The 26,470-nt window shown below is 33.9% G+C and overlaps 2 protein-coding genes across 2 annotated transcripts in view; both read left to right on the top strand.

Moving 5' to 3' along the window:
- sif (guanine nucleotide exchange factor still life) overlaps nt 1–19,514 on the top strand; it is a 653,408-nt gene extending 633,894 nt beyond the window's left edge. The window contains 6 exon segments of the mRNA XM_074173996.1: nt 1,618–1,794; nt 3,802–3,989; nt 6,724–7,067; nt 10,543–10,672; nt 12,508–12,611; nt 16,572–19,514. Of these exon segments, the coding sequence (XP_074030097.1) occupies nt 1,618–1,794; nt 3,802–3,989; nt 6,724–7,067; nt 10,543–10,672; nt 12,508–12,611; nt 16,572–16,735 (1,107 nt within the window). The 3' untranslated portion in view covers nt 16,736–19,514.
- Nucleotides 12,618–15,330, top strand: LOC141481792 (uncharacterized). Its single transcript, XM_074173994.1, has one exon. The coding sequence runs from the start codon at nt 12,635–12,637 to the stop codon at nt 13,040–13,042; it is 408 nt and encodes a 135-aa protein (XP_074030095.1). The 5' UTR covers nt 12,618–12,634; the 3' UTR covers nt 13,043–15,330.
- Nucleotides 19,515–26,470: the final 6,956 nt, after the last annotated feature.

Raw genomic sequence — 26,470 nt, 5'->3', positions numbered from 1 at the left:
TTGTGTACCGAACCGTTTCGAAACTCGATTGAACGGCGTTGTATACGGTGGTGTGAATTTGACAGATGTCAGCCCCTTCTGTAAAAACACTATGAACCCCTAAAGAAGCCAGGTCTTGTGGCTTCAGGGGCCTAATTCTGTGGAGCGTCCTACGTGTTTTGATCAACTTCATTGGTGGCATGTTATGAGTGTTGTAGTAGCATGGTGGGTCTTCCGGGTGGTTAGCCCTATAGACCCACGGCCGGCACAGGAGGGAGAATAGTGTTTTTTCTCCCGGGTGCACCTGGGCTGTCGCTCCGGTTTTGCACCAGTCCCTGGAGTAAGTGGTGGCGCAACTCACCAAAGGCCTCAGGTGTCAGTGCTTATCTATCATTACCATTTTCATCATTTTTACTTATGATGCACTGTTTGGAACCTTTGGTGTAGTAATGAATATTACTGCTGTTTTCATCTTCTTCTTTGAAGATGATCACTTGGTGATCGAAACACGTGTCGAGGTGTTGAAAATTTGGTGTTGGGAAAAAACTCCAGTAATATTCATTTTCATCATTATTATTATTGTTTCGAACTATAGTCGTAATTTCGTAGATGTACTATTATCATACTGATACAAACAATTTCTTCATTTGGAGAACTGCGTTTATATGAAATAAATTACCTGAAAACATTTTTCCAAATAAATTTAATCTCCAGCGATCCAAATCCAACGAGAATTGCTACTTTCGCATAGGCACCGCTCTTTGGGTAGTGTTTGTAGTGTTTGTGTTTTATCCTTAAGAAAAAATCATGCGAAACTAAATTTTTTATATAAATATCAAACATATTGTTTGAACAATACATTATTTCACTACTTCAACAATGCATCACCATAATCTTTCAATTAGTTAATTTCAAAATCCCAATTAACGTAACTATTTTCTAATTTCTTCATTATAAAAATGTTTCACCTACTGCGGATTTGCTCGTAACGTTGACGCATTACAGTCAAAGGGTTCATGATGTTACCTTGATTTCTCTCAAGGCAACGTTCTGAACCAAATGAAAAGAAAGCCATGATTTACTGTGAGAATTTTCCGTATATTTATTCTTGAGCATGTCGACATTCTCATCTTTTAAAGTGTCAACCATTTTCCATTAAATAAATAGAGGCAAGCAATGAAAGATGTAAATTTATACTTGAATAATTCTAATGTTTTTCGTTAAATTCATACCTCCACATTAATATTTGGATGGTGATGAACCTTCTTATTCAACATTTGTTTCACTGATTGAAGATGTTCTTCTCTTTCAAAATTTCCATTTCTCTATATTGAAATATGAAAATTGAAAGATCAAGAAGTTTTGAATGAAAAACTATTCACAAAAATATTTTTCTTCATAAACCCAGCTCCTTTCAGTATTTTAGCAAATATTTTTCCAGATATTGATAAAAATTTCGAAGCTGTTCCCGCGATCTGAAGATATACGTATACAAAATATACCTAACTTGATGTTTAAATTATTTTTGATGACTCAACCTACGATTCAAAAAGAGAGAGATATTTCGAAGGAACCGATATATTAATTTAAAATATGGTATGTATGCACCGCACCGACAAATATTATTGTCAATTTCAGTCAATAGATTTGAGCCCTGGTGATTTATTGTACTACGGGGGTGTAGAATGGTTAAACATCTCAGACTTCCTAGGCAAAATCAAAAAAGGTCTGGAGCTGCACGCCATGTGTTTTGTTTTCAAAACTGCTGTTGTTTTCCTTTGTAAGGAACGATTGAGGCAGAAGAAGAAACTGATGGTGAGTATCATATTGTTATTATAAGTGTTTCACAGTGGTGTTTTTCGATATTTGATGACAAAACATTGGTTATATTTGATTCTTGATGAGAATCCATGACTAACTTATTTCTCAGACGTTTTGAATACGAGTACTAAACTAAACTATACCAATTCAAATATAGAATCAATTGATGGAATTGAAATGACTTTGTTCTAACTATTCAATTATTCAAATCATCTAAAGGAACAATTCGTTCAGGCCAGTCTCAACTCCCTACACTGTAGGTTGATGGACTGACACCTATCAACTACTCCCCTGGCTAATACCACGAAGGGTGTTGGATTATATCCGACAGGTTCAATGCAGTTATTCCTGCATATGCTGTTGGCGATACAACTGCCGCAATAGATTTTCAATTATTGGAACACACTTGCAGACCGGTTTCGGGCTGTTTGGAAACTCGTTAGTGCAAGGTAGTATCTATCATCAACATAAAGTCGAGGATCTCCGATAATTGAAATCGAATTCCTTCAGAGTATCATTCCTCTAACTAGGCTGAAGAGGACAACAAACAACAAGTTTGTCATCGCCCCATCTTCCTGTCAACGAGGTAACCAAATGCATATCCGAAATTTGCCCAATTCCTATATGTGAAAAGTATTCAATTATGGATTAATGATTCACACATAATAAAACCACTTTCATACATAACCTAATTGAAATATTCCCACCTTTTCAACAGATGAATTCACTCCTATTTAATTATTGAGTAATTTTTAAGCATTTTAAGATTGGTATCAAAACCTTTATAATGGTTTTCCCGATTTCTCCGGGAGAGTTGGGGCAAAATCCACAAATCAATTCACATATCTCCGATCTTTCCGACATTGAAATTTCATCATTTTTGTTTGTTATGACGTTACTTGAGCCATTACTTTTTCTACAAGCTTGGTCCATGTTATTTAATATACATTGGTCAATCTATATAACCCTCCTGAGTTTTCTCACTTGAGGGAATGCCATGAGAATGCCATATGCTACCCATGATATTACTTTCCTGAATGACATTCAAGTAAGATAAACTTTCACGGCTAGAGATAACTGTGTCAAAGTTATTTCCGGGTTTATTGGCCGTCGTCTATAAGTTACGAGACCTGACGATTAGTCCACGACGGTGGACATTATCAAAGTCGGTGAGGTAACAGACACCGTGTTTTCGTTGGCCTCTCAATATAAGCTCTCAGCATATACCGCAATAATACAGTGGAATATTTTCTCACCATATATTACGCAGGATCCCCGGGTGTTTTTTTAAGTGTAAGCTTAAAGAACCCTTAGTCGGAGAATGCTTTTATACTATTGAGGAATTCTAATCTTTTCTGTTTTGATATATCAAAGGATTTCATAACTTAAATCCATCATTATTGTAATAACTTCGTATTGTTTCGTTTCGTCCTGTTCTAATTTTTGTTTGTCAACTGAATTTCATGTAACACTGACTTGTCTCATCTACTGTTTTCGATAACTGAAAGGATCAATAACATTTTTATTTATCTTTTTTTGTTTTATATAGTAGCATATATTTACTATACAGTATTGTAGTATATGCTGCGACCATAACGAGAACATTGTGCCCGGTAACTCATTATATTTTATGATATCCACCTCAGTCGTAGGTTTGAATACCTGTAGATCGCGAAAAATTTGGAGAGTATCTACTAGTAACCAGCAACTTACTAATTTTCGGTGTTGCAATGGCAATGTCAGCTACATTCAATCAAAGATATGCACTGAAGCATGTCATACCAAGTACGCTTCAAGTTCAAGAGTTAACTCAGAAGTTGAAAATCTTAAGAATCACACAGGATTCAACCACTCAACGAGAAAAATCTCTAATTTCATTCAATTTTTTTTAATGAGCTAATTTCTCAACTAAATTTCACTTAAATATTACTCAACTGAAGAGATACAACCCATTTCCATACTTATTTAAATCAAAATGATGCATTTCTTTTACTTTTTCAGGGAGTCTCGAGCAAGAGCTCTTCATCCGAAGTAGAAATAATTAGGTATCAGGTGCTGATTCCAGTAACGGAAGTTCAAGTGAGGGCTTCTTCGGCGAAGGATATGGATTCTCATTTCCTGTGGGAATTGATACACTTAAGAAATCAATTACAAAGGAGATCAGAGAAAGTCTACGTTCTCTCGAATAGGTAAGATATCGTATCGAAGGATATTTCGTATTTCTTACAATGCTGTAACGTATGTGGATTTCTTATTCATTGCAATTCAATTGAAATTATCATTTTGTAACGAGCGTAGTAACCAAACATTTCTGTGATGTTCCATTCGAAAACATTTTCTCAAGTCGCCTTGATGGAAAAATTTCAGAGAGTTTCAAAAACTCGTGGAAAAAAAAGTAGATTGGGAAAAATCGAAAGTCACTATCCATGATAATAGTTATGAAATTTTCTCACTATTAATTTCATTTTAGACGCGTTAGATTCTTTTAGACTCCAGTCTAACTGATGAAGCTACCGTGTAACGAAACGCCTCTTAAATAAAGAATGATAATGTGAAAATTTCATAAGTATTATCATGGATGGTGTTACTGATTTTTGTAAAGTAGTCAACTAGCAGAAGAAAATAAATTTAATGTTTATTACAAGTTTTTAATAATATTTTAAATCTCACGTAATTTCCATAATATGTAAGTGAATGGCGAGTACATCTTTTTTTGTCCAACTGTACATCTTGCAATAGATTATGTTGTCTGGTTTCATAATTATGTTTTGAAATTCTTGTTAATGTATTATTATATTTCATTGCTGTGTTAATCAACAACTACACAATTTTGAGTATGTACCTACATCATGAAATTTTCTCTCGAAAGAAAAATTGTTACTGCATATAATTCGTTCTTTTGAGTATTATATGGAAGGCGATACAGACCTTTCAATGATTTCTTATGAACAATGGAAATTTTCTCCAAAGTACTCTTCCTGACATGTCAACTAACCACGGCAAAACCCGTAAACCACTCAAAACATTGACGCCAACCGTGAAAACCTACATTCTCCAGATTTTGTTCAAGTCATTTATTGAGCTCTATGAGGGCAATTGAGTAGTGTTTCACAAAAAATCAGTACAGAATCTACAAAAACATTCACAAGTAAAAACGTTACAAAAATATTCCCAAAATGGAGTTTCAGATTTCAAAAAAGTCTGTATGACGTAATATATTTGATAACAAGTTGAAACATCTTTAAATATTTTTTTGGAATACTTCCTTACACTAGGATTTTTTTCAGATTATCTGGGAAGTTGTAATTTTCCATAGATTCTGCAGTAAGAACAACTTTCTGTTGCAAGAAACTTCCCAACTGTCCTTAACATCGTTTAAATCAGATTCACTTTTCTTAACCAGCTTTTGAAAATGTCAAATAAAATATGAAAGGTGTCGAAAATCAATTACTGTGAAAATGTCTTAAAATGAATATGAAAAAATGAAAGATTTTTTAGATTATATTCTTACAATATTTCAATAATTGTATGCCTTTACGAAGGATGACTGACAGAGTCCACCTTCGAATGGAGACTGATGATATGAAACAGTAAGTGATTAAAATAGAGAGTAAACAAGAAAATGTTACTTATTAATCTTCTTTTTGAGATACAATGAAAATTTTCAAAAATTCAGGATCAGTCTGGCTCACCGCGCTCGTGGCGCTTAGACCTCATTATCATTGTCGAGTAATGGTTCTCGAACACAGTGTGTGAGGAGAGACACGGTTGGCGTTTATCTAAACTATTTGTATGAACTATTGAACCGTCAAAGTTTATTTCGATATGAATCTGTAGGATTCATCACATTTTTTTTTATTTCTTCTTCAGTGATTCCCACATGGTTCCATGATTTACTTGCTTGAATATCGGCGGAACTAACTTTTAAAACTATTTTTTTTTCCAAATGTTATCCAGAAGTATACAGCTTTCCTCGAATTACCATTGAACATAATTATAATTGTCTTGGTTTTCATTTAAGGGTATTGCGAATTGTACTATCGAAATGAAAATATCATTATAAAGAAATCAGGTTGTTCAGAAAAACAAAAAATCCTCTAGAGTCAGTGATATTTTCTCTTACATATATGAGGTATCAGGCAGTATGAAGATTTGGATATGAAAATGGAGTACAACCCCAAAACCTAACTCAGATTTGTATGACTTGTGGACAATCTGAACAGACTATCATAAGATCAAGTGGAAATGGTATTAGATATTCTGGATAAGGAACTGATCTGAGGTTCTCAACAAAAACAATTAATTTTAATAATCGCAACAAAATCAACTTTCAGTGCATGTGTCATAAATTTTGAGTTGTTTCAATGATAATTGAATTGTTACTATTCGGAAGTCTCAATAATTAATAACATAATACTTCAGCGACAACTAATAGAAAAATAATATAGTTATGAATGTCAAAATGATTGATGGTCTGTAACTTCTTGATATCCATTACATAAAATGAAAGAACTACACCATAAACCGACGAATCCATGCCATAACTGTGTCCACAATTTCGTCCTGTCATCCTTTCGCAAACTTATGCATTTATTTGTTGAAAATTTCTTTCGATTATTTCAGAACGGTACTTCGTTCGCTTTGTTCAACTTCCGTTGCATGAATTCATTTCTTCACAATGACAAATGACACATCTTTGTTCATTCATCAAACAATACCATATTCCAAAAACCACAGGAGGAACATTGGATACTACGAAGGCGACTTTCAGAATATTCTTGATTGAAAAAAAATGCAACATTTTCAGGTCCTGTTATTTGTATTTCATTCCAAATGATTACCGTTTTCAAATATTTATGAAAATTGGTGAAAATAGCTTTAAAATCATTTCAAAATTGTCGTGTTCATAATGGTCTCTTTCAGCACTGCCGATTTCCGAAATGCCTTCTTGAAAACGATACGACAAATCATAAGAGAATCTGTTCGAAACATGTCGATACCTTCCACAAAACCAGGAACGGGCCCAGGAATACTTCTAGTCACAGGTCACAAGACAAGTCATAGCACTAGCCATACTCTCGAAAGACCAGACAGGGTAAAAACAGTAATAGTTCAGGGATCACACACGCTAGGAAAAGTGAAGAAAGTGAGAACCTCTCAAAGACATTCTGCTGGTAATATCGATTACGACAATATAAGCCAAGAAACAGATGAGCCACCAAGTGGAAGTTTTAGGACTAGATGTAAAACTGTTGGAGATGCTGCAGGTAATATTAAACATGATTTGAATTTCTGTGCACAATTTGAAAATGTATAGGTAATCAATTGAATAAGTAAGATCATTTTCAACAACGCCATCAATAAGGACACTCAAATCTCCCCGGTGCCGGTGATGTGATTTTTAATAAATTTGTATAATCTCCATCATTCAGTTATATTAATTAACTCATTTTACTTTACTTTGACATTTTTCTCATATTCTCATACTCATGAACTGTAACCAAAATCTGAGACATCTGAAACTCAATTGAAAGTCAGATAAGCACCATGATATCATGAGGACCACTTGAAATGAAATATGAAGCATCAGTTGTTCCAGGAGATATCTCAGATAGAAACTATAAAATTTACTGTGATATTTCACATGATTTTGGCTACTCAGGTGGAATAAGTAACATCATTGGTAGACAAATTAATCACACAGTTACACCTCTCTCACCTTTAGATAATTGATACGGATGTGCTCAGTCGAACACTGCATATTTTCTTGATTCTAATTGCGTCATTTCTTTTGGAACATTCATGTCATATCACTTATACAATTTCCTCATTTTCGCAAGGATATTTGGTCCAGGTACAAGTGGTACCAAACCAAACATGTTCATTTTACTATTCGTTGGCGAGACTGGTATACAGGAATGCCGTGAAGAACTGATAGAGCTGACGGACCGGAATAGATTGATTCGGTGTCAGTCTGCAGGTTTTCATGTGCCTGGTTTCGTATACAGTGTAGATCGCGTAGCGCTTGATTGTCGTGCGCTCGAATTCTGTCAAACGCGTCTTTTGCGTGTTGTCTCATATATGCGTCTACGTAGTGTATGTTCAGGTCTAGATCCCGTAATAAGTACCTATTCGGTACATATCTTCGAGCGTTTACGGCGGCCCTTACGCACGCGTTCATAAACGACTGGACCTGTCTTTTGTATGTCGCTGCGCACTGGCCCCAGGCAGTGCAGGTATACAGGAGTACGGTCTCCATCATCAGCAGCTTCACTTTCAGTCCCATGTTGCTTCTTCGACCTATTATTGGTAATAGGTTTTATCGGTCAGATCTCGCCATTTTTATCATCTGGCGTACATAAGACCTAATTGTTAATCTTTTTTCTAGAGCGACTCCCAGGTATCTAGCTTGGTTGGTCCACGGAATCTCTTGTCCGTTGAAGGTGACGTTTCCTTCCGTATGTGCCCGCCTCCAGGTGAACAGTATCGCCTGACTCTTGTCAAGGTTTATAATATCTGCCTGTTGCTGCCAGTATCTAGTGACGTGCGCAAGGCTTGTTGATCTCGCCAGCAGAACTGTGTCGTCCGCGTAGAGAGCCAACTTGTTAAAGTTGTTCTTTGGCTTGGTCACGTGTAGTCGCATGGTTGAGAGTTCTTGTCCTACTCTGCAGCGACATCGCCTGTCAGCTAGAAAAGACTCGAATAATCCTACTATTTGTTTCGTGTAGCCCAAACTGCCCATTTTGGCCAGAAGTCCGTCATGCCAAACTCTGTCGAACGCCTTGGAGACGTCTAAGAAAATTGCTCTGGTGTTGTATCCTTTGCCGAGGTTGAAGCCTTCCGTCGCAAAGTTAACTGCCCTCAGGACTTGCAGCTCTGTCGAGTGTTCTGATCTGAAACCAAACTGTTCATCTGGTAGGATTCCTAGTTCACTGGTTTGGTCCTCTAATCTTTTCGAGATGACACGTTCCGCCACTTTGCTTAAGGAAAGAGTTAAGCTGATTGGCCTGTAGTTGTCTGGAAATAGGTGGTTCTTCTTTGGCTTCGGGATGTGGATAACCGCTATACCCTTGCGTGATAGGTTTGTTATTCGGTCCGGGACTGGGGCTTCCCGAGTAGCTAGACGTCGTACAATATATTTTACTTTCCTGGGAGATGTTGGGGCAAGGAGTTGCGCGTTGTCCATTCTTTGTCGTCTCAGTCTTCGTACCGTTCTTCCTCTTCCTCTTCCTCTTCCTCTTCCTCTTCCTATTGTAAATAGGATGGGGTTGTGGTCTAACGATCCTTCATCTAGTACTTCCATTTCCGTAGTATTGGCGCCCCCTGGCCTGTCTGTCCTATATTGTGTATCCTGGGATGCGGACGTTCTTATTACTTCGTAGCCTTGTTTCTGTATTGCCATGACGTCTATGCTTAGCCGTGATACAATTCAGACGAAATCCATCTTGATTTTGTTCAGGTTGAAAATCTCTTCCCGTACCCTTTCGACTGTCTCTCGCCAGGAGGACGAGTGGTTCATAACTTAAAGTGTTTTTTGGTAACGGCATAAAGGTCAATGACATCTATGCCGCTCTGGCCTTGTGTACCCCTTCCTGACTGGGGTATTGATGAACAAACTGTTCATTTTAACAGACGTCGTGGGGCCTTCACTCAGCCGAGCGACGGGGCCTTCTGAATCGAGTGGGGTCGTCTATAGTGTAATCTACAGCTTCCCTATCTAATGGGTTATCATGAGTTTCCGCTGACTCGAAAACTCTCTGATTCCTCAACTGAATGGACTGCTGTATGGTTAACAGCTTCAAATCTCTGCGGATAGCTCCATTCCGCACGAACCATGGAGCATTCACCAGCATCCTAAGAAGTTTGTTTTGCAATCTCTCCAGAATGGAGAGATTTGTCGGAGCGGTTTGTCCCCAAGCACCTGAAGCATACATTATGACAGGCTTGAACATCGTGTTGTATATTAAAATCTTGTTCTTAAGATTGAGTTTAGACTTTCGATTTATCAGAGGATAGAGTTTGGCTACCCTCATTTGTACTCTGTCCTTGATGTACTCAACGTGATTTACCCAGGTGAGTCGGCGGTCTACCCAACGACCTAGGTATTTGACTCGCGTTTGCCATTCGATCTCCCTGCCTGAGATCGTGACTCTTGTGTCTGGAGAAACGTTGCGCCTCCCCAAATCTATCGCCTGGGTTTTTTCTGGGTTCACCCGAATCTTCCACTGTAAGTACCAGCGTTCGAGATCGTCCAATGCGCGTTGCATGTAGACGACCGCCAACCCCCGTCCCATGGAAGAAGCGAGGAGAGCCGTATCATCGGCGTATAGGGAAACCTTCACGTGATCGGTTGAATTCGTCTTCGTGTTTTCACGTTTCAATTGCTTTCCTAAATAATCATGAATATTATTTCTGTAGAACACTTAGATCTAACGCGATAACATGAGTGCCTCCTTGAGTTTATATTAGGCTACACCTTTTTTTGTCAATATGCCCGAAGCAACAATCTCTCTTGTTTTCGAATAGCCGGATACTTACAGTTCTTTTCGTGGTTTTATCTACAGCCACAATAGAAACAAAAAAAGGTACTCATTGATCGTTTGTTGAATATCACATTTTTGTCAAATTCAACTTTTATCTACCCATTTAATAAACGGGTATTAACAAAACTAATTTAGAATCTATTACGCGATTACTTGCATCTCCTTTCGATCAACTTTTTTTGTTTCATGACATGTTCAGATCCACTGAAAAGGCCCGACCATGATAAAAATGATGCGAGTAATAAATCAGAGGGAGAAGACGATTCTCAGACAGGTGTAATTAAACCAAAAGCTACCTTGGGAAAGACTCCAAATCATTTAACTTTAAGGTAAGTCAAGAACCATCATGGTTATGGATAATCATCAAAATATGATTTTAGAATTGCACTTAGAAAAATACATGTATTCCTAGTCATAAATAGCTGCATCTGAAAGTTATTTTTCAATATTGATCGGTACTAGACTATGACATAATAGACTTAGTACATGTCATATGAAATATTAAGTATTTGAGAAAATCAGATATTGCGTTCCAGGAATGGTGAAAGTTATTCCAGTAATATTAAAAATCCAACACTCTCAGTGATTTTTTTGTTAATTTATATTATTTATATTATTTTATTCTGTTTCAATATGCTTTTGATGATAATTATCATTCTGTAGTTAGCATTTCCATTATTTTTCTCGCGTTTTCTGATGAGCACTATTTCACAAACTGTTTCGATTTTTAAATCGATAATACAATATAAATGTCGATCTCTTTTTAATTTGGAAATCATCGATTACACTTTCACTCAAATTGAAAGTGTCTGAATGCTTTAATCAGTTATAAAAAAAAATTCATTTGTTTCTGACACAAAATAACAGTAAACACTTTTGTCATTACCGTAACCCTGATTATCATTGAAAGTAAAGAAAAACGTTTTTACTGAATCTATGCGTTTTGAATTATTACTGGGAATATTTTCATCTCCAAAACTCATTCGAAACGTTCTTCACTCGATAACCATTGAAGAGTACAGCGACCAAGACCTATTTCCTTTTTTTTTTTGAAATTCAAGTGCCTTTCTGGCAATTATTAGAACTAATACGTTTTTACTGATACAAAAAGTTCAAGTAATTTCTTGAAAGCTGATTTACTGATTTTTGTATTTTTCCTTGTTATCCTTGTTCTCACTTCTTAATGAAAACGTCACTTGTCTTTTTACTTGCATATGAGGAATACTTCTCATACTGAAAATTTGTAGTAGATTGCAATTGCACATGAACAACAAAATAATCATAAAATCAAATAAGGTGTGAAACAGAACATATTCAATCTTAGTTGGTACTAAAAATTAAAAATTTCGAAATATACTTTTCCTGATAAATACACTGTTTGATGTGTTTACTTCATAAAAAGTATGGTTGTATCGCGTTGTTATATTTTTTGAACAAAAAATACCGTAATCAATATAAGCTGCTATTAAAAGATACAAATATATTTATTTTAAAAAATGAGAAATAAAACTAGATCCTATAAGGACATTTTCAAAAGAATTTTGAAAATGTATTTATTTGAAAATGTCCCCATATGACTAAACTGCAGTAACGTTAGTTACAAATACAAGTGGTATAAAAACATAGAAAGTTTTATTTCTCATTTTTCATGATGATCTCCTAGCACATTGTAACAGCTACATTCACAAATTTATACGCCAAATAATTCAAAGAAAAATGCATTCCTTCTCTTCTTTAGATGAAGCATGGAAATTTTGATTTACTAGACTTTACTTCTGTATAAATAGTAGTTGGAAAAATTACTACATGAATATTTACAGCTTGAAACTTAATTTCTATTTAAATTTGAATTTTTTCAATATCATACTTGTTGTCAATCTTTAGTATTTGCAGTTTATTCCAATTCAAGAAGACAATACATTTTCAAAAAAATATCTTCACATATTGAACTCATTCGTAGAAGTGAGATGATATAACCTCAACCTTAAACTGATTATCTCCAGTTCATGAAAATTCTCAACGAAGTATCGCTTATATTCAATCTTGATTGAGTGAAAGTGTACCCATAAAAATTGAAAATATGGATCGATCAAGCTAATTATGGAATTAGAAATTTTCTCAGTGTTATTTTAAAAGCAGATTGTTAAAATCGTATGAATTTCAGTACCACCTCAACTCTATCCGCTGGTAGTACCGGTAGTCAAGCAAGACTAATACAATCCTCCCATGCTCCAGAAACATTTCAACCGATGCACGTAGAAGAACTAGGTAAGAACAATATCAAAACCATAATGGCGGAAGTTCACAGTTCGGTTAGTGAATTCTCTCTAAAAGAAACAATTACCAACAGAAAAGATAATAATAGAAATAGTGGTGCCATTAAAAGAGACTACAGTCCTAATCATTCACGTAAATCCACCCCTAATCACTCCAGAAGATCCAGTCCTAACCATTCAAGGCGATCCAGTCCTAATAAAACCGCTAAACGTTCCGAAAGTATCAGTCCAAGAGATTCCAGAAAGTCTAGTCCCAAGACTCCTAGAAAATTTAGGGACACTAGTCCTAAGCCTAACGAAAATGCAGGTAAAAGTCCTAGAAAAATTAAGTCATCCCTCAAGCAACCTACGAAGTCTCTGAGCATAGAAGCTCCAACGTGTGTAGAATGTTATTTGTCCGGGAAAACGGAACAACCCGGATAGCATAAGCATAATTACTTTAGTCGTAGAAGAAGCAACAGCTTCGTTTTAACTCGTTTCAGCGGCGACAGCAGTGACGAAATAAAGTGTTGAAGACTTATTAGATAGTAAATGACGTTCTGAATGCTGCCACTCCCAGGTTTACTTAGTCTTATGATTTTTTCTGATTTACCGTAGCACCCCCGCTTTGCTGTAGTTCACTTAGTGATGCCTAATGTCTGTTGGACTTCGATCGACCCTATTTATGTTTAGATTTTTCAAGGTACTTTGCTTCACACCCCAGTTAGTTTCACGAACTAACATCATAAACATTGGTAATAAAATGAACAAATACAACAATAACACATGAACACATTTAAATGGAAAACAGATTTTGAAGAAATTTGAATTTCGAAAGAGCTTATGATGGTATATGACTTTATGATAGGAAATCTTGATAAAGATAAAAATATCTTTAACTCATTAGAGGGAATTATACTTCTCAAAACAGGGATACAGGAGAATATTGAACTCACAAATATTCAGGATTTTATTTGAATAACGAACCACAGCAGGTAATAAGTAGGGGCGAAATATATTGAAAGGTTTCATACTATTTTTGATTAATAGTGCGAAATGATCTAATAAGGCGATAGACATTCAAATAATAGTTGAAGTTTTAGTTGAAGTGTTTTTTGTATTTAAAGTGAAATAAAGTTAAGTTTGATTATTCAGTGTAGTCAATTATTGTTCAACCCACGGGTAAAAACGTAACAATATCATCATTAGGGCTAACAGAAAATCAGTTGTCTCCTCATACAGAAATCATCCAACCCAAGAATAGAAATATAGAAGGAATAATGATAAATATATTAATATAATGTTTATAGTAGGAAAGAAATTACCAATATAGAAAATATTAGGAGAAAGTTCAAATTTCATTTCAAATAACAATATATTGAATATATAAAACATTGGTAATATAATAATAATTCCAAACTGAAAATATATTTCAAAATTTATTTCAGTGAAATTTTTCAATTCATATGGTTAATTATCAAAAAGTTCAAAACCAATCAATTGATTGTTCAATATGGTATAACTAATATTATGTACAAAAGTTATTGAAAAATCAGTTATAAAATATAAATACTCATTATGAAAAATAGTGAAAAAGAATAGGAATATGATAGTCTCATCGCATTATTCAATAACTCAAAGACAAAATCACATGAGAATATCTGTAACTATATTTCATATGAATCCAATTGAAGTTAAAAATCGAAAAAAAAATGAAGTTTCTTTCGAAGGAAATCGATTAATGTATACAGACATTTCGGCAAATTGATGTGAAACTTTAGACACTTTGAACTACGAGTGTATTGCTTTTGGTGAAAAATATTTTGTACCCCAGAACACTTCTCTTATTGCTTTTATGGGTTCATCACCTTCCATAATCTGGAAAATAAGCAAAGCAGTAGAGAATCTACTGAAGTGTGATAAAGGGCAAACTAAAGAGTTCACCCCAAAAAATTACTGCTAAATGTTCATCATCTGAAGAAAGCTAAGTAAAGAAATTTCCTTTCTTTCAATAATGTTTCCATTTATAGGCATAATTTGTGAATACGACAAATTCTGTTTGAAAAATCAGTTTTTCCGTTAACCAGCTCTCGCACTCCTACTGACAGAAGTCGAAACTTGTGCGAGCTAAGGACTAATGAGGTCTTACCTTTTAACATGTGATTCCTAATACGGGTGGAAATCGATCGTTCCGCCTGGGGCTCGTACCACCGAGCAACACGGCGGTTGAGCGAGTGAACAAAGCACCCACGACTACCGATTGACTAATTGGACTCTTCAGTGGTTTCAAAGAGTATAAATCAGTTTTTTCATGCGTGTATCGCTAATCAAGTTAGCCTTATCAGGATATAACTAATTCAAATTTCTAACAACCAAATTACATTCTCTTCCGTAGGAGGGTCATTAAATGAATTCTTGCTAATTATTGTATTAAAGTTATGTATTGCAACACAATTTCTAATTAAGAAAAGTCTCTAAAATAATAAGAAACACACCTCCTCGAATAAGTGAAAAATACTCTTAAGAAGTGTACAACCAAGAACCTGATCACATTAACTTTGGGCAGAAGTTTGATAACCTAAAGTTCCTACCGAATATTCGTATTCAAGATACACAATTCAGAATCATTATGGATATTCGAACACAATAGTTTATCATGTATTAAGTCAAGCTATCTTCCGTAAACCAGTTGACAAAATATTTTCCTGGAAACACTTCAGATCTAGAAACAAAATTGTTTTTGAACAGGTCTGTTCATCACTCTACTATGTCAACCACGAGTATATACTTTACGGTATGTGGATTCGGTAGAACTCCTTATGAAACTTATCATTCATTGAACTCAGTTGGTACCTAAATGAAACTGAGATTGCACGTAAGAAGATGGTGCTCTCGTCGAATCTAGTTTCCTTCGACATTGGTTACGTCGATAAACTAAATATAACTGACCGTCTTAATGTAATCAATGGTAGACCTGAAACTTCTGAACTGCAGTTACACTGTTTGTTTTGGACGTCTTAATGTAACTCAAATCGCCGCAGCCTGTTCGAGTTTGAAACATCTCAGAAAAAAAGTGTTTTCTCCATAGACTATCGATTGTTTCATAGTGTAATAAAGTATACAAAATCTTCAGCATCTGAAAGAACAAAAGTTGATACATAACTCCTCGGGGTCTGAGTAGGCGCATACAGTGAAACAAATTCAAACTTGAATCTGAAAAAAGCACTCAATCATCTCCTGATAATGCTAACTTGTTTAGCGAAATACTCGCCAAGAGACAGTGTTTTGGTTCTAGTGCAGAAAAAGTGTTTTCATCAGATTGATTTTACGTCAGAGGGTTCAATTTTACCTGTCAAATTCAAACTTGGTTTGCTTGAAATTGGCTTCAGCTGCTTCAGGACGTGAGCTCAATCGTGAGGTAACGTGTACTAAGAACATTATTAATAATGTTCGGAATTGAATTGAACGTTTTAGTATAACTCATCTACATATCAGGTTAGACGATTGCAGGAGGTCAAATACACAATAAAATATTTCTATCAAATATCCATTGTGGTTCTTTATCATAAATTTAATCGGTTAATACTCGATTATTCGAAAATGTCATACTTTTGGGAGCTTCGGCATCTTGGTATCGCCATCTTGAAAACTTTGTTTTTTTGAATTTTGTCATTTTGTGTCCATGGACAGTTTTGATTAAATAAGATTTACGAATTATATTTGATTTGACCTTTTCACTATGCACCTCTATTGTCTCTGTTGCTGTGAAATGTGTGTATGCTTATGAGAAAAAAAGGTTGTGGGGAAAATTGAATAAAAATTCTCAACGAGTTGAGAAATAATAACACTTCAATTCCTTCAAATATCATATCTGAACGCAATATGCTCACAAAATTAACTCGTGAACTCATAGTGTGAAGCGAAAGTACCACTCACCTTAATTTCAAAAACTGATCCAATATTGTTTTTATAGGGTCGCCCATATGGAAGCCAAGAGACAGTAGTATAGAGCCGACCTCTACCACACTCCCGCGCAAGGCCAGAGATCACAATATGGCTGAATTTAGCGCATCGCGTAAGTCTCTGATAGAAACCAGCACAGGCCTGGAGATACACAATACGTACAATCAGCAATAAGGCCAAGACAAAGAAAGGCTTACGATATGGCCTTCTTTTCTGATAAAAAACCTGACTGTTTGTATGATACGGTGTTTGAGTATATAGTGCTGTGGGAAGTTTCCGGGGTTTGAGCGGCTTTGCTAAAACGTATTTTGAAGCCATTTTTAGTTTTGCTACTCAGATTACATATGCTCTTATTAAGAATATTCACACAGACTATGACAGAATCAGAATCCACGAGTGAATACACTCAAAAAACAAATAATTTTATGTTACGCCTATAAAAACTATTCAATAATTATGAAAAGTGGAGAAGCAAGATTGAGATCATATATTCAGTCATATTTACTTTCATTCTTTCCCCAAAATTGCAACGTTACCTGTTCCAAATATGTTACGAATACATATCAGAACATCTTCGGAAGTGATCGGTACTTTTCAGGGATGGTTTATTTATTTGTTTGTAGTTCGCTAATTTCAGAGGTTTTTCCAACGTTTCAGTCGATATTATCAAAAATCGTTAATGGTCCTTCGTTATGAAAGGTGTCTGAATTTTTTATTTCAATACAAACAAAAACGAGAAGCTTGATGATTCGTCGATGCTACCTTCTACTTAAATTTCTCGATGTTGCTTTCTGATTTGTGTGGATGATAATAATCAGGCACAAAGTAGACAGTGATTGGTTTCCTCAAAATGTTATATAGGTGGTAATTAAAATTCATACTCATATTGTTTTCTGATTACTATTATTTGAACGGTTGAACTCTTTGGGAACTTCTTATTTATAGATATTTTCTTGTTTTCCGATATGATGCTGCATCTCATTCAAGTGTTTCTCAATCAAAAATAATTTAATACCTATCTGATTTGGAAATAATGCTGTAAAAACAATATGCCAGTTTGTAGCGTTTCTTTTGTCTATACAGTTTGATTCTGTTAATGGCAAAATGAATATATTTTGTCTATGGATTCGTGATAGTAATATTTGGTATATGTTCAAATACAAGTCTGTATGTTTTAAGTTGCGATAGAATAACACAAAAGCGAAACAAAATCATCTGAACCACTCAAATAGAGGAAGTCCCGTCAGCAAATCGATAAACTATGATAGTATTTTTCACTAAACATAGTATCGATGACATTGGAAAAATATTGAGAATACAAAAAAAAATTTGAAACATCCATGGAGTTTTCAAAACACAACCAATAATATCGTCTTCTCTATGGAAACCTAAAATATCGGTGATCAACTCTATCAAAATATAAAAACAACATTGAGTTGTTCAATTCAACTACTCAAAAGTTAAAAATGAAATTTAGAAACCAAGGAACATTAAAAAAATATACGCGTGGAATTCAAGATGTGATTGAATCATCTTTATTTTTATTTTTTTTTATTATTTTTGCACAAAATCTATGGTGAATGAAGTGATCTCTTCATACAGAGGACACTAACCAACTTGGTCTAATGTGAAAAAAAAGTAAGTTTCAAGTTCAACTGTAATTGAAACACTATTTTACTATATCTTTACAAAATGTATTCTCTCATGGATTCAAAAATTACACTATGAATGGAATTTGTAGAAATAGCCTTTTATAATATGAAATCTGAGTCAGCTTTATAAAGCTTGATTAAAATCATTACCAAACAAACTGTTCGTTATTATTTCTCCAATTGCAAAATGGACAAAGACTATTCATTCCAAAAATTAAAAAAAAAATTCTATATTTTTACCATTTTCATTCGTAAGTAATGTTACTGCAGTTAAGTCATATGATAATATTTTCAAACAGTTGCAATAAACTGTTTTTATAATTTTGATATTATAATTGTTTAAAAATGTCCTTATAGAACGAAACTGCAGTAACATCAGTTACAAATAAAAGTGGTAGAACACAAAGAAAGTTTTATTTCTCAGTTTTTATGATGATCTTCTACCACGTAGTAGCTGTTACATCAATCAAGTCACTATTTATTTGAGTTCATAGCTTTTCTCATATCCAGTGTGTAAATTCAATGACAAATGGTTTTTAAGCAATGCCCTCAAATTTCACCATGTGTGTTAGTAGTATAATACGAAATGAATCATTGATCTGCTTGAAATATAAAAAGGACTGTTTAATTAAAGAAAACGAATTGTTAATTATGTAACGTAATGGTTATATTGTTAAATATATGTGACACTTCTGACTGAACATTGTCACTGATTAATATTAATTTCTTCACACAAAAAAGAAAAACTTAACATTTAATTCAGCAAAACGTAATATAAGAATATTGATTTGTATCATTTTTAACTAACTCATGTTATTGTACCAAGAGTAACTCAGTATACAGGGCGTAAACATTTTAGATATATGCGTATAATTAAAATCTGTAGAATAATTTTTATTGCATACATAGATAATATTTCGTTATGGAGTGAAAATATTTATACGTGCCGAAGAAATTTTCATTATCATTTTGGATATATAATAATTTCATTTCTTCAAAAGAACTAATTTAAAAAACAACGAAATATTTGTTTTTAAACCTCAAAAAATAGTTCAATGTCGAATTCAGTTCGAGACTGCAAGTTTTGGCAGAAAAATTTCAGAAATGTACTGGAGATATTAATTGATATATTATTCTTATTCTGTCTGAAATATACTCTGTCTGAAATAATCTTCAAGTGAATTAGAGGGTCATATGCATGAGGGGCGAAGTGGATGAATTTTTTGTCGAAAAGCAAAAAGTAAAAATAATTTGAAATGTAATAGTGACATTTTCTAGTTCACTGTCAGTGGATATATATATATATACCCACTCGATAAAGTCTCTCTTTGTATATATATATATATATATATATATATATATATATATATATATATATATATATATATATATACCCACTCGATAAAGTCTCTCTTTGTATATATATATATATATATATATATATATATATATATATATATATATATATATTCAGGATCAATAGTAACATCAAACTTTTTTGGTTTCGGAATTTGGAACTTCAGACTTGAAATAAATCCATCGATAACACTTTTCTCCACCGGAACAATAATGATATCTCTCAAAGCGCGTTTCGCGATGATGGTATCGCTAACCAGTTTTAGTAATCTAAAAAACAGCATTTTTGTTCTGGTAAAAAAAAGTTTTTTTTGTATCAATATGAACATATGCGACTCATTAGTCACAAAGCTACCTCTTTGAAATTTTTATCCTTATTACTTTTTTCTGGGTTAGAGGAATATACGGTTGTAATTTTCGTTAGTAGGTACCTTCATACAAATTATTGCGTTTTAAAAAAGAAAGTTCATTTTTAGTAGATGTTTTATCGAGGCAATCACCTGTAGGTTCAATTTTCTCTCATTTACACAATCAGTTTCCACTCAAAATGGTTAAATTTCAAACTAATGATTCACATTTTCCTGGTAAAAATGTGGTACTTGAAATAATCGAATCATTGACTTTTCTTAGTCCACAATCCTCATTGCTTTCCGGTTATACGAGTATATGCCTACAATAGACATCTCTCCAAACTCATTTTATCTGAAAATATACCTACTGGTATTGAACATAGGTACTACTTATTGCGAAATATAATCTACTGGGTTAAATCCTATTGAAAGTACCACTTGAGTATCTTTCAATGTTTAAACACCATCTTATAACTTAATCGAAACTGACAGTGATTGAAGATGATTATTGAAATTTGAAAGAAATCCCCAACCGAATAGACAGTCTTTCAAATGTTACAAAGATTTCAAAGTTACTTTGGATCTTTTGAAAAACGTGTTCAGTATTCTAAACTTCTTTCCACGAACTCAATATAACGTGGAAATAGCTAACCCAACTTCACGTCTTATTTTTGAATAATCCTTACTCATACTTAAACTTTATACTCATAATTTATAATTCATTCTTATTTCATTTTCGAATTTCTCTAACTTGAACAAAGAACAAACACATGTAGAAGTGAAACTTCTACATGAATTCACTTCCCTGAACCAATTTTCTTTAAATTGTCTTATCTCATGGTATACCGTCCTATAAAATATTTTTTATTTATGAAAAGTGAAAGAGTCTAATCAGGACCAGCTCCATTGCAATCAAAGCTGCTTTTTACATCCACAAGTATTTCATTATTTTGTTTTGAAAGGTCTTTAGAAAAAAATCAATTCAAAGAATAATTTAACAACAAATCTCCGAATTGGAATATTCATGGATCGATACTTGAACGTATTTGAAATATACTTTTGATGCGAGGTTTTCACTTGACAGATTTATACTTGTTCGTTCGGATATTGGAAATTTCTTGTGAGCACAAATCTTTTGATTTCAGATCTTCAAACACATATTTCTATGAGCTATTTGTTAACAATTTAATATACATTTATTTGCCATTTAAAATGGTTGGACTTTCACAAAAACCCTATTGTAATTCGATACAATCAAGTAAATCAGTAGATAATTTAAATGTCTCTGCAAAGTGAGCCAAAAAAATGTTATCATACCAAAGTACATTTTGTTCACATATACCCGATTATCTTCACCACTCATTTTTTTTATTGAGAGACTAAAATCATTCGATCATTCGAAAGTGGATTTTGGCTTGCTTTGTTATTGTCATTGTTACCATTATTATTGAATATATAAAAATTTAGTAATAGTTGATCCGTACGTAGATTTAATGAAATAGATGTGTATTTTCAAAGGAATACATGATAGTTCAATAATTTAATAATAACGATTATGACCTAGAACTTGTAAATGAGATTAATAAAATATGTTGATGTATTTTTCGAATGATTTTTTTGAATCGTATTGCAATAATAAATACTTCAAAAATATATACAAATATTCTCAAGTATATAATATCTTGTTTGAATAGGTACCCGTTCCAAAAAATCCGAATTTTTCATTCAACAAGTTCGATACATTCTTTTCATTCTATCTCACATGCACATATCTTTCAAATGTAACCATCATCAATGTCATTAATCAACATATTTCATTAACGAATTAGATACACGTTTACAAAGAATATCCAAATGTCAAATTCTGGTGTCATAAAAAAGAAAGTGACATCGCACAATTCAGTTACAAAACTTCTACCATTTCCTTTTAACTTGGTGCATTTATGTTTGAAAACAGCCAAGTTGCTCAATATAACCTAGTTATTTATATCATTATATTGAAATGGTTTTCGACATAGGTACTTTCGTATATATATGTTATAGAGTTATGTTATATTTATATCTGAAAATTGATTTATATAAGAAAACCAAGTTAGGTATAAGATATTCCATTTAATTTTTCCATTGATAGAAGCATCTTTTGTGAAAATCAATTACTTTGTAACCTGAAAATTAGTATGGTGAGCCGGAAATTGAAGAAACGAGTGCCAAAAATCAAAAAGAATCGAATTTAAAACGGTTGGGCAAACTACACTCATTTTCTTGACATCATCACGCTGATTTTTCTCAGTTTTGGTACTTTAGAAGTAAGAAATTCCTGTACGTCTGTATGTATGTGAAATCAACATAAATGTGCGTATGTATGGACCTACGAAAAGGAAAACTTCAATTATACAAATAAAACGATGGTTGGTGTTTTTTTTTGTAAACTTCACATTTCCTGCTACTTAGCATAAAGAGTTCACCAAAAATAACTGAGGTTCTGTTACAAGCTTAGCTTCGACATCTCCACCGAAAAAAAAATTCTATTCATCTGGGGTAGTAACAACTGTAATTCGGCGTAATAGGACAGTAATCTATAAGAACAATTCAGAAAAGTTGGCGGCCAGTCTTAAGCCCTCTTCCAAAATCTTTAATTTTATCATGATAAAAACTGTAGCGCTAGCCTACTTCCAAAATCTTTAATTTTTTTTATGATAAAAAATGTAGCGCATGCGTACCTTGCCTTACAAATTGAAAGCATCTACCATATGAAATTGGGTGATTCTGGAAAATGGACCGTGGCCGTTTTACTTTTCAGAAACAGCATTGAAATTTGATTTCATGTCTTCATTTTCTAAAGCAAAATATTCTTCTTCGAATATGTTTTCCTTAAAAAAACTATTCATTCATTGTCCTCGATTCATTTTTCATTTCATTCAATAGGTTAGATATTCGATAACTCATCATTGCTCAAGGCCATAAAGATTGACACGTTTTGTGTTTCAATTTCAACGAATATTCACAATGCAAACTGCAGAAACAAGGACTGTAGCAATTCCACACTTCTTACGATTCAAGTCGTGGCTTTTGACACTGAAGGTCTCTGCCCACTATACCTTACCAACTATGGCCGTGCTAGGATCAGTATCAGTATCAGACACAAAAAATAACACGACACGGTTTACCTTGCCCACTGTAATGAATCAACCGTAGGTATTCTAAGCCCATAAGCAACACGTATAATGATCGTATCATACGGGTATGTGGACCGTTAGATACCCCTTTAACAACTATAGGTAATGTGAAGTATTGTATGTTTTTCCGGCTCACTCATCAGTTTAGTGTGAACCTGAAGAAAATTTTACCACGAAAAACGAATATGGCTATGAGATTATCTACATTTCAGTAGAACGTATTGCTGAATAAAATTGAAAATGATTTACAACTCGTTTATACACCGTTTCGCTGCCGGAGACCTACGCTTTAGTAACGTCACGTGTCATGCACGTTGCGTATCAGCACCGGCAAAATATTTTCGACTGGAACACTGTGATGGCACGTGCATGCCACGCTACGTGCCGGACCGGTGACGGAATGGTCTGGTGGGCGTTGGTTCATATATAAATCGTATGAAAGAATATTTTTTAGCATGTGCCGGTACGTTTACGGTCATGGTTTAGTACGATATAGTGAGCAGATACCTTAAAGGTTTCTGCATGGCACGTGACGTTGCTAAACCGTAGGTCTCCGGCAGCGAAACGCTGTATAAACGGGTTGTAAATCATTTTCAATTTCATTCAGCAATACATTCCATTTAAATGTAGACTTTCGAAAATACTAAAAAAAAAATCCTCATCATCAACTAAGTGTCTAAATAATGTCCAATATTCTCCTACACTTTCTCGTTCTCTTGAAGAGTCGTAAATCCAATAGCGTCAGGTCTTTTTTTGAATTTCTGCTTCTTCATCGTCCAATGCCACCATTGCTGCTACCATATCTGTTACCAATGCCAATTGTCGAGCAGATAGTCTCATAGCCATATTCGCTCTTCATGGTAAACTCTTCTATACTTTCACACCACACTGGAAAAGTATACAAATATATACAAATACAAAAAAAAAATTGAAGGTCGACTCTTTCATTTGTATTGCCAATTGCATATGCAGGAAATTTTCAGTGAAGATTCCTGCACTGACGCCTGTCGGATATAATCCAACGCCCTTCGTGGTATTAGCCAGGGGAGTAGTTGTTTTCTGATAGGCGTCAGTCCATTCAACCTACTGTGTAGGTATATTCAAAACTGGCTTGAACTTTTAACGTTCATTTCTTTAGATTTGTTTACTGCCAGTCTTCAAGCATAGCCCAATGACTAATAAGAAATATACAATACTTCACACTACCTATAGTTGTCAAATGGGTATCTAACGGTTATCATACCCATATGATACGGTCATTATACGTGTTGCTTACGGGCTTAGAACACAGTTGATCCATTACAGTGGGCAAGGTAGACCGTGTCGTGTTATTTTTCGTGTCTGATACCGTCCTAGCACGGCCATGGTTGGTGCAGTATAGTAGGAGTGGGCAGAGACCTCAAACAAAACTCTGTCAGACACTCAGTTCGTTCTTGATCACTGGGTTTGAAGTTTTGTCGACTTATACATGGCGTTTTCTTCGGAAAAATGGCGCCACCTGGTATTGAATTACAAGGACTTCATTTGTATGTGTCCTAATATCATCTAGTATCATTGAAATTCTATTTTTTTAAAAATTATTGATGCAGCCGCTAATAAATTTGCTACCTCAAGATCTCAGTTTTAATCAAGTAACGCATTTCTATGGAAAGTTCACGAAACCCTAACACTTATCGTTATACAATAGCACCCTTAAGCATTTTCCAACTAATTGAATTAATTTTGATTCGTACTTATATAATATCAATTTGAATTGTTTTAAACCTTTCTATTCCGAATGTAATACTCCATGTATGCCATAATCACAAACTTGAAAACATAATGGGTAAGAAGAAATGTAATCTTGAAATAAGAAAATGGAATTTTGTTAACCCTTACTGCGCAATTGTACTGAATGCTGAGTTGAATTTTCAAAACAATTCTTTTCTAACTCAAATTCTTCAATTGTCAAAGAGAAATTCAAAAATCTGTGTAGTTCAAGAATACCCGGCAACAGTCGTATATTAAGCGAATAATCCGCTTCACAGAGAGAAAAGTTTCTCATATGTCATTTTTTGTGCGCATTTTTCATGGCGATTCAATCCTTAAAATTTAGAAACAAATTCCGTTCCTTTATCAAAACAAAATAAAATACTATTTAGGATTGGTAAGTATTTTTAGCTATTCCAGGACCAAAACTCACACAAATTCGTCCTGTGAATTTGATAATTGGGAAGAAAAAGTAGACTGCTTCCCAACATGCGTTAAGTATGTTTTGAAGGTGGCGATCAGACGTCTCCACCGAGACGTCAATCGTCACTCCAAGCCCAAAAATAAATTGTTAAAAATATCAAAAACCATTTTACTGTTTAGAATATTTCATTGTGTTAACCGTTACAAAGTATGTTGTCAATTATGGGAAATAAATTATTGATGCGGTTTGTTTTTTTTGTCTAATGTCTAAATATTATCATTATTATATTGGAATACAGACTTCAATGGACGATGCATACCATATTGATACCTATACTAGAGTTCGAAGGTGCTAAAACTGCTTCTGCAATGATGATAAAGTTGGTACGAAAGCGTAGAAGGGCGAAAGATTATTTGCTTATTTGATCTACCATAATTTCGACTTAAAAGTCGAAATTTCGACTTTCATCTCGTAATTTCGACTTTTATCTCGTAATTTCGACTTTTATCTAGTATATTTCATCAGTTCGGTTCATATAATATAATATAATATAATATAATATAATATAATATAATATAATATAATATAATATAATATAATATAATATAATATAATATAATATAATATAATATAATATAATATAATATAATATAATATAATATAATATAATATAATATAATATAATATAATATAATATAATATATTATAATATACAGTAAAAAACAAAATATCATCTCTTAAAAACAAAATTTGCTTCTGGATAGAATGTGTGGAACAAAAAATGTTTTACTCTTTTGAATAACTTCCTGGAAGAGAATGAGTTACGAGTAACCTCAGATGTGGAAAAAACATAATTGAACATTTAACCCGGAGAAGTTACAGGACATCGACTGGGTTCAGAATCCATTCACAAAACATACCAAGCCATCGATGCTAACTGAGTCAGAGTATGAGAGTTTGATCGACATTGACATTAAGTGTTCATCCCTTCCAAAACAAATTCGAATCAGAAGATTCTAATCTGAATTACTCTTGAATTGCTTTTAAAAATGAATACCCCGCAATCGTTGAAAATGCTATCGTGGTTCTAATTATTTTTATAACGACTAACCGATGCGACTAACTTACGCTTATACCAAAAACAAGTTCAGAAATAGGCTGGATGCAGCTCCGGATCATCGTATTCAATTGTCAGACATTAA

This window comes from Leptinotarsa decemlineata, unplaced genomic scaffold (assembly GCF_025532065.1).
Source record: "Leptinotarsa decemlineata unplaced genomic scaffold, Ldec_3_MD MMD2_tig00000505_RagTag_RagTag, whole genome shotgun sequence".
In the NCBI taxonomy this organism is placed as follows: domain Eukaryota; kingdom Metazoa; phylum Arthropoda; class Insecta; order Coleoptera; family Chrysomelidae; genus Leptinotarsa; species Leptinotarsa decemlineata.
Note: the sequence above shows the minus strand (reverse complement) of the source record. Positions and strands in the feature narration are given on the sequence as shown.